The sequence below is a fragment of the Herpailurus yagouaroundi genome, unplaced genomic scaffold (assembly GCF_014898765.1).
Source record: "Herpailurus yagouaroundi ecotype Mexico unplaced genomic scaffold, PumYag 220, whole genome shotgun sequence".
NCBI lineage: Eukaryota > Metazoa > Chordata > Mammalia > Carnivora > Felidae > Herpailurus > Herpailurus yagouaroundi.
Genome location: NW_024412451.1, coordinates 5,017,826 through 5,027,185, shown reverse-complemented (window position 1 = coordinate 5,027,185; position 9,360 = coordinate 5,017,826). Strand labels below are relative to the sequence as shown.

The following is a 9,360-nucleotide window of genomic DNA, read 5'->3' as shown; positions in this document are numbered from 1 at the left end:
CGTCGGGCACCAGCTACCTGGCCCCGCGCTGCTGCCCTTTGCATTCCCCAGACACCTCGGGAGCCCCCACCTGTGGACCCTGGAGCCCCCTTCACGCGTCGGCCATGCCTCTAAGCCGCACTTTGTCCATGTCCTCACTGCCAGGACTGGAGGATTGGGAGGATGAATTCGACCTGGAGAATACAGTGCTCTTCGAGGTGGCCTGGGAGGTGGCCAACAAGGGTGAGCACGCCAGGCGATGGGTCCTGGACCAGGAGGGCAGTCGGGGATGGGGGCGCGAAACTCTCGAGTCCTAGAGGACGGAGTTACTTGGCATGATACTCTTGGATTCTGGGCAAGGAACCTATGACTCCTGTGTCCTTGGGGAGGGCCGGGGTAAGTCTCCTGTACCCTGGCGGGGTGGGGATGGGTCGCCTGACTGTGAAGATGAAAGGAAGCTGGAAGTCCAATTGCTGGGTCCTAGGGAAGAGGGGGCCAAAATGAATGATTCCCAGGTCCCGGAGGGAGGCTTCCCAGAGACCAGAGACCTGGGTCCTGAACCGGGAAGGAGATGGGGGGTTGGCATTTTCTAGTGCAAAACTAGGGAAGTGGCTGGGTTTCAGACCTGTGGCCCTCAGGGAAGAGTCTGGGGATATAAACTCTGGATCTGGGAGAGAGCCAACAGGGAGATAGGATGCATGAGTCGTGGTGGCAGAATTTGGGGGCTGGCCACTTGCGAGTAAAGATGGGAAGGGCCGCAGACTCTAATTCTTAGATCTTAGGGTGGGAGAGAGTTGGTCTGAATGCCTAGACTCTGAAGGAGCCGAGGGTGTGAGCTCTGTTTCTAGGAGTACAGAAGCCTGCGGCCTCAGACACATGCGTACTGGAATGAGGGAAGGCTGGGAAGTCCTAAGTTGGTCAGGGGCTGGGCCCTAGGATGGGAGTGGCTGGGGACCGAGATTTCTGCGTCCCAGGCTCTGAAGGTCCTAAAGTTCTGGGTTTGGAAAACCAGCTGGGGTTTTGCTTTGCTGAGTCTTGGGAGAGAATGGGGCTGAGTCTCACCCCATGGCAAGCAGCCCTTGAACTGGGAGCCATGTATCCCCAGGGCCCAGGCTCCAGTAGGTGAGGAGGCTGAGAGCCCAGACTTCTGGGTCTGGAGTGGAGTTATGGGCAGAGCGGGGCCCTGCACGTGTGTTCTCAGTTGGGGAGAGGACACTGGGGGACAGGTCAGCAGAGTCCCTGGGGGCAAGGAATGACAATTCAGGCTTCTCTTGGGCAGCTGTGGGAAGCTGAATCGGGCCATGGAGAGAGATTCTCCCCTACCGTGACCTAGAGCCTGACTGAGATTATAAACCCAGCTCCCAGAAGCTGGGAACTCAGGGACCTGAGTCCTGCTGATCCTTGCCAGCTTCTGTCATCCTTGGGACCCCGGCCCCTAATTCCCTCAGACCCAGGAGCCCGAGTCCCTAGCCCTTTCATGTCTCAGACTCCGAAGTTTAGCCTGAGCCCCTTTCTCCCCCTGAGTCCCAACCCCAGCCCCATTCTCCCTTAGACCCAGGAGTACTGCCCTTGAACTCCTATCCCATCATCTCTCTGACTCAGAAGGGTGGGCTCTCAGCCCCCTCCTCCTTCTAAGCCAGAGGTGTGGGGCCCCAGTACCTCCCATGGCCCCCTACCCTGCCCCAGGTCCCAGACCCGTGGACCTCGGCTGGGGCCTGCCCTCACGCACTTGGGCCCACAGTGGGCGGCATCTACACGGTGCTACAGACGAAGGCGAAAGTGACAGGGGATGAATGGGGTGACAACTACTACCTGGTGGGACCGTACACGGAGCAGGGCGTGAGGACCCAGGTGGAACTGCTCGAGCCCCCAACCCCAGCCCTGAAGAGGACGTTGGACTCCATGAACAGCAAGGGCTGCAAGGTGGGACATGGCCTGGCCGAGGGGAGGGGAGGGGGGTGCCCAGAGTCAGGGTGGGAGCGGCGCTGGAGAAGGGACAGCGGGGAGAGGGTGGGTAGCCCCAAGAGGAGAGGGAGGCATGGACAGAAACATGGGATGAGCCAGAACTTTCCCAGATAGACACAGAGGAGGTAAGATTGACAGACAGACAGACGCAGGACCCCATGAAGTGGGTGGGTGAACCCCAAGCTGAAGACATTGGTGAACGGACGGACCGACAGCAGGTGCATAAGACAGACTGAGAGATGGCTCCCAGAGGCCAAGATCCTCAGACCCACAGAGAGAAAAAGAGCGAGACGGAAAGACAGACAGCCAGGTGGAACCCGGGGGGAGATGGGCTTGGGGTGAGGCAGGAGTGCCAGAGTGGGGGTTCTGGAGCCTGAAGTTCAAAATCACCTTCTCCACTTCCTGCCTGTGTGACCTTGGCTAATAAACCTACTAATAGCATCTACCTTGTTCGTTTTGGGGGAAAGGATTAATTTTTAGTTAATAAAGTCCTCAGCCCGGTTCCTGGCCTCAATTAGTACTGTGTATGAGCTCTTGTGACCACGGCCATCGTCATCATCGTTATCATAAACAGCCAAGCCGGCAGTGAGGTGGACAGGCCGACCAAGGGAGAGAGATGGATGGAGAGAGATTGAATGTTCCAAAAGGTGGCGATCGCCCCAGGGGCTACAGCAATAGAGAGAGAGGCAGCCTGACATTTCCAGGAGAAGGAACTAGAAGGGAGAGGAAGATAGAGTACCGATGGAGAGAAGAGAGACAGGGGGCAGAGTTTCAGAGGAGCAGACCCGGGACTTAAAGATAGGAAGGGAGAGTCCCAGAGCCCCGGCTGAGGACTGAAGGATGAGCACTGAGAGGCGGCTGCCTCTGGCAGAAAAGGCCATGATGTAGCAGGGTGGAAGGACAGACAGGTCTGGGAGGAAGAAGTACAGTGGTTCCTTCATTCATTCACAGCCTCTAGTCTGGGGTGGGGTCTGGAGTCCAGAGAGGCCGGGGACCATGTCCCTAAGGAACCCTAGAACAGCCCAGCCCTCCCCCATGGCAGCTGCTCCCCACGTGCTGGGGGCCTAAGAATAGCGCCCCCCACCCCCCCAGCAAAAGGGCAGACGACAGCTGGGAGGGGGAGGGGTATCAGAGTCAGGCTCCCCAGGCTGGGCAAAACCAGGTCCGGGAGGCGCAGGACTGCTTGCCGCCTGCACAGGGCTGTGGCAGCTGGCCGGGAACCTAGGCCATCATCTCAGGAGGAAAGCAGCCGCCCGGAGAAATGTGGCAGCAAGGTTTAGAAACATGGCAGTGGGGCAGACAGCAGCTGGTGTTAGAAAGGTAGCTGCAGAGTCCAAAGATGGGCCTAAGGGTAGAGGAAGGAGACAGCAGGTGACAAATTTATAGTGAAAGCGTCGGAAGCAAGGCAGCGGGCGCGGAAGAATGTGGCAATGAGAACAGTAAAAGAAGCATCCAGTGGGAGGAATTAGCAGCAGAAGGAAGAAATAACGGGAGAACGCAACAGGGGGGTTGGCAAGACGGAAGTGGCAGGAAGCACAGAAACAAGGCAGCACGTTGGAGAAATGCTAAGGGCGGAAAAGCAAGGCAGTGGGGGGCACAGAGACAGGACCGTGTGACATTCATGCTTATAGGCAAGAGAAAGGAGGCAGTGGGTTGGGAACCAGGGTAGCGGTTATAGAAAGGAAGCAAGGTTTTCAGTTAGCAGTAATCGCTCCTCTAATAACCCTCATTGGCTACGATACCGCCACTGCGCAAATCTAGAAAGGAAGCGAGGCACAGGGAAAATGTAACAGCGATGGACAAAGAGTGTGGTGGGAATAACTAGCAGCACGTAGAGAAATAAGGCAGCGGGGGAGAAATTAGCAGCAGGTACCGAAACAGGGTGGAAGAACTGAGGCTTTAAGCCCCGACTGCTGCCTGCGGGTGGGCGAGCCACCGAGGCTGAGCCCAGGGAGGTGTGGCCAAAAGCCTGAGTCTTCCTGTGGGCCCCCCAGGTGTATTTCGGACGCTGGCTGATCGAGGGGGGCCCCCTGGTGGTGCTCCTGGACGTGGGGGCCTCAGCCTGGGCCCTGGAGCGCTGGAAGGGGGAGCTCTGGGACACCTGCAACATCGGGGTGCCTTGGTACGACCGTGAGGCCAACGACGCCGTCCTTTTTGGCTTCCTCACCACCTGGTTCCTGGGTGAGGTAGGCCCCATTGCTGGTCGCCATGTCACTCCTGACCCGGGCCCCAACCTACTATGGCCATTAGTCCCTGCCAGAGGGGATGGGGTAGTAGGAAGGGGTGGCGGGGGGGCCCCCGCCCCCCTTGGGGGTAGCTGGCTTCTCCCAAGGCATTCTGGGATTGTAAGTCCTTTTCCAAGCCCTAGCTCTGACCTTTGGGAACACAGACACCCAGGGGCCCAGAGGCTCAAACTTCCAACTGCAGCTTCATTCATTCTAATTTTCTCAGTATAGAAATTTTGAACTGTTAGCTTTGGGGGGTGCTGGCCGGGCTAGAGGGCTTGCACCAGGACATTCTGGGAGTTGTAGTTCTGTAGTCTGATAGTGGCTGGACTTAGCTCTCAGAGGGGGCCCTGGACGGTTGAGGGTCTCCAGCCTATATGAGAACCAGGGATCCTGGTTCTGACCCCGTTTTAGGTTTTAAAAGGCTGAAGAAACTTCACATCTCCTGCCCCAGGGAAACCAGTTTACGAATGGGCCAGTCCTAGGGCATTCTGGGAGTTGTAGTCCTTTAGTCAGTATTGGATGCAGCTCCACTCTTGATTGAGACAAATGGCTCTCCAGGAATTGCGTCCAGGACTTGGGGACACTACAACTTCAGACCATCCACTTCAGCCCTGCTGGCACTTAGAAGGTGGGGCCAACCTCTCCACCGCCCCCGGCTCCCATCAGCCTTGAAGGATGGGGTCAGCTGGCCTGGCATCCCAGAGATTTACAGTTCCTTGTTCTAGGGGAATTGCAGTGGGCTACCATCCACTCTGTGCAAGAATGACGATAGATTTACCTCTCCCCTGCTTCCCTGTCCACCTTGGGGATTGTTGGTTGTCTGCACAACACACGTGGAGACACAGTGGCCCTCTTCCTGTTGCCCCATAGTTCCTGGCCCAGAACGAGGAGAAGCCACACGTGGTTGCACACTTCCACGAGTGGTTGGCGGGCATTGGCCTCTGCCTGTGCCGGGCCCGGCGGCTGCCCGTGGCCACAATCTTCACCACCCACGCCACACTGCTGGGACGCTACCTGTGTGCCGGTGCCGTGGACTTCTATAACAACCTGGAGAATGTGAGCCGGGAACGTGTGGCAGATGGGGGCTGTGAGTGGTTCGGGACAGCCCAAAGCTGTCCGGGAAGCCCAGGGGCGGGGGGATCAAGCTTCCTCTTCTCCCGTGACCCAGGGGTCCAAGTCCTCCACCCCCTCCTCCCTCTGACAAAGGAGTTCAGCTTCCAACCCCAACCACCTCCGGGACCCCGGAGTCTGGACCGCCAAAGTCTTCTCCCCAGTTCTTCTAACCTGACTGCCTTCCCTTCCCACCCAGTTCAATGTGGACAAGGAAGCAGGGGAGAGGCAAATCTATCACCGCTACTGCATGGAGCGGGCAGCGGCCCACTGCGCTCATATCTTTACTACTGTGTCCCAGATTACTGCCATTGAGGCTCAGCACCTGCTCAAGAGGAAACCAGGTAGGGAATAGGCTGGGGTCCCTAGACATGAATGAGGCAGTCTGTGCTCAGGCCGATACTTAGCTGGTTTTTTTTTAACTGTAGAGAGCAAAGAACTACACCCCCCAGCCAGCCCTAAGTTGATGACCTGAATAGGGAGCTGCCTGGTTATACGCCCTAGAGGCTAATGGGAGGTGTAGTTCCTTTGACATTCATTTCAAAATGGTAAAGTTACCTTATCGGCTAATGTAGTTATTGGTCTTCTGAAAGGGAATGGAGTTTCACTGGGTTTTGATTTTGAGAAGAGTGGTGTTGGAATCCGCTATTCTTTTTTTTTTTTTTTTTTTTAAGTTTACTTATTTATTTTGAGAGAGAAAGAGAGTGAGAGAGCATGAACAGGGGGAGGGACAGAGAGAGAGAGAGAATCCCAAGCAGAGCTGGACGCGGGGCTCGATCCCATGAACCGTGAGATCACGACATGAGCCCAAACCAAGTTGGATGCTCAACCGACTGAGCCACCCAGGCACCCCTGGAATCAGTTATTTTTTTCGGGTTAGAGCCCCCATTCTCAATGGGTGTATTGTGAGAACTACAATTCCCAGGAGGCCTTTGGCTAGCCAGCTCCTTCTACTCCTGGAGCTGATGGTGGTTATACTTTTTCATTGATGTACTTTAATTTCAAGGAGGATAGGAAATGATCGGGACCCTAAAAGAGGCTTGAAGGTTGAGGGTATATTCTGGGAGAAGCAGGATGGGGATGTTTAAATCATCCCCAGTATAGGGTGGGATAGGGGAAACAAAATAACTACAACTCCCAGAAGCCCCAAGGTAGTTCATTTCCCTGTGTGGTTAGCCATTTGCAGGGGCTGCTGGGAGTTGTGGTCGTGCTTGTGAACGTAAGCAAGTGACTTTGCGCAAAGAGGCGTCTGAGTGGCAGGGTAGCGGGGCCACCAAGGGAGCTTCTAAAACCAAGAGATTGTGAAAGGAAAGGAGTCTTTCCTTTGTTTATTCATTCAACCACACTGGCGGGTATGAATAGATGAAGATACGAAACATGGACCTTCTCCCCACAAATCCCAGATATCGTGACCCCCAATGGACTGAATGTGAAGAAGTTCTCTGCCATGCATGAGTTCCAGAACCTCCATGCTCAGAGCAAGGCTCGAATCCAGGAGTTTGTGCGGGGCCATTTTTATGGGTACGTGGACCAGGTACCTAGGTCTTGGGAGAGGAAGGGGTTGGGAACCCAACTCATGAGTGTAAGAGATGGGATGGCTGGGGGCTCAGCCTCTTCCATTCCTGAGCACCAGAACAATGGTGGAGTATTCAAGTATTGATCCCCATCTAGGGAGAAAAGAACTTCAACTCCCAGGAGCTCCCATGATGCCTCTGTACTGCCTAAGATGCTCTTTGCCCCTGTAGCTTCTGGGGTTTGTAGTTTCAAGGCCAGGGCTAGCGGGTCCCCACCCTTGGCTTCACCAAGGTGGCTTCACCACCATGCCTTATGGCTTTTTTAGGCACCTGGACTTCAACTTGGACAAGACCTTGTATTTCTTTATCGCCGGCCGCTACGAGTTCTCTAACAAGGGGGCCGATGTCTTCCTAGAGGCCTTGGCCCGGCTCAACTATCTACTCAGAGTAAGGCCTGGGCTTTGAGAAGACAAAAAGAGGAAAAGGAAATCAGCACATAACTGGGGAGGGGGGGGCGGGAAGTAGGGAAACCCCGTGTGTGAAGGGAAAGTGTAGAGACCCAGAAAGAAGACCAGAGTCCCAGTGGGGATGATAACTCTAATTCTCCTTGACGGGAAGGAGCATGGCAGGGCCATAGTGGTCTTGATGGGTGGAAAAGGGTAGGTGGCTTCAGCCTTCTCTCGGGTGATCCTGACCCCCTCCCCCCACCCCATGCCTTTTCCTCTGCCCAGGTGAACGGCAGTGAGCAGACAGTGGTCGCCTTCTTCATCATGCCGGCTCGGACCAACAATTTCAACGTGGAAACCCTCAAAGGCCAGGCTGTGCGCAAGCAGCTTTGGTCAGCAGCCCTCGGCCCAGGATCCCTGACATTCCCACTCCCAGCCATGTGCTTTGGGAGGCTCAGTTTTGTTATCTGGAACATGAGCAGTTTGCCCCCCAAAAACTCATAGTGAAGTCACTTGCTTAAGACGTCTCTAGCTCAGGGGCAGTAAGGAGTCGCACACAGGACAAGTGTGACCGAACAACCAGGGCCCTGACATCAAACTGGCGAGGTCCCACTTGGGCCACTGACCCTTGGTGGCTTTGTGATGATTTCCTCATCTGCAAGAGCCACTCATTAGCCATCAGATAGTCACTGAGCACCTACCGTGGACCAGGCGCTGTTCCAGGCCCTGGGGACGCGGCTGTAAATGAGGACGATAAAATCCCTGCCCTCACCGAGCTCACATTCTAGAGAGTTCTATAGAAAGTGCTCTGGGGTGCCTGGTTGGCTCAGTTGGTACAGCATGTGGCTCTTGGTCTTGGGGTTGTAAGTTCGAGCCCCGTGTTGGGTGTAGAGATGACCACTTAAAAATAGACTCTTTAAAACAACAACAACAACAACAAAAAGAAAGTGCTCTGACAAGAAAATAAAGCAGGACTGGAATGCGAGACAGGACATGGAATGGTCAGGACAGGCCACACTGAGAAAGTTGCCATTGGGTAGAGACCAGTAGAAGAAATGAGGGAGGGAGCCCTGTGTGTATCTGAGGAATAGCATTTCAGGCAGAGGAACACAGATGCAAAGGCCCTGAGGTATGTCTGAGAAACCACAGGGAGACCAGTGCGGCTGGAGCAGGGCGCTTAAGGGAGATGGGGTAGCAAATGAGGCCAGAGCTATGAGAAGATTAGGATTAGAGGAATGTCATCGAGGCTGCAGGGTGTCACTCGTTGCTAGCTTCACTTGTGCACATAAAATTTCCTCTCTCGGAACATTGTTTTCCCTTTTTATAACATGGGGCTTAGCATGGCCACCACCAGGACTAGTGCACGTCCTAATAATAGCTGACATTTCTGGAAGGTTTGCTGCGTGCCAGGCACTGTGCGTTGTTTGTCGTGACTTCATCAAGTTTTCCCTGCAGACCTCTGAGGTTGGTTCTATTTTTATCCCCGTCTGAGAGATGAGTCACCAAAGTCAGAGAGGGAAGGCCACCTGTCCCCCGCCACACAGCTGATGAGGGGCACAGGGGATTTGAGCCTTTCAGGGCCCGTTTCCCAGGTCCCCGTCCTCCAGCTCCAAATCCCCAGGGCCTCTCCGCTCAGAACTCGGTGTAGCAGCTGACAATAAATGGCAGGTGGCATATATGTGATGCTGTGTCCCTGCCCCTTCTAGGGATACGGCCAACACCGTGAAAGAGAAGTTCGGAAGGAAGCTTTACGAGTCCTTGCTGGTGTGAGTGTCCCACCCCCAGCCCCGCATCCTCCTGGGCCCTGACTCCACTGATCACCCATTCCCAGATGCATACCCTGTCACCTTGCAGGGGGAGCCTCCCGGACATGAACAAGATGCTGGACAAGGAGGACTTCACTATGATGAAGAGAGCTATCTTTGCCACGCAGGTATGGTCTGGGCCCCCGAACAGAGACATGGCGATGCCCAGCACCCGCCCCGGGGGCAGCTTGCCGTGTTAGCTCTGACCCCAGAGATTGCTGGGGGCTCTGCGTTACCGGCACCCTTATCAGGGAATCAATTGATTTTTTTTTAAGGCTTATTTATTTTTGAGGGAGGGAGAGAGAGAGAGAGA

General features: G+C 55.2%; 1 protein-coding gene across 1 annotated transcript in view; it reads left to right on the top strand.

Annotated features, from left to right (window-relative positions):
* Positions 1 to 104: 104 nt before the first annotated feature.
* GYS1 (glycogen synthase 1) overlaps positions 105 to 9,360 on the top strand; it is a 19,821-nt gene continuing 10,565 nt past the window's right edge. Inside the window, exons 1-10 of the mRNA XM_040457658.1 lie at positions 105 to 222; positions 1,721 to 1,902; positions 3,939 to 4,130; positions 5,043 to 5,228; positions 5,482 to 5,626; positions 6,686 to 6,803; positions 7,123 to 7,243; positions 7,528 to 7,634; positions 8,949 to 9,008; positions 9,097 to 9,175. Of these exons, the coding sequence (XP_040313592.1) occupies positions 105 to 222; positions 1,721 to 1,902; positions 3,939 to 4,130; positions 5,043 to 5,228; positions 5,482 to 5,626; positions 6,686 to 6,803; positions 7,123 to 7,243; positions 7,528 to 7,634; positions 8,949 to 9,008; positions 9,097 to 9,175 (1,308 nt within the window). The remainder of the gene's footprint in view (positions 223 to 1,720; positions 1,903 to 3,938; positions 4,131 to 5,042; positions 5,229 to 5,481; positions 5,627 to 6,685; positions 6,804 to 7,122; positions 7,244 to 7,527; positions 7,635 to 8,948; positions 9,009 to 9,096; positions 9,176 to 9,360) is intronic.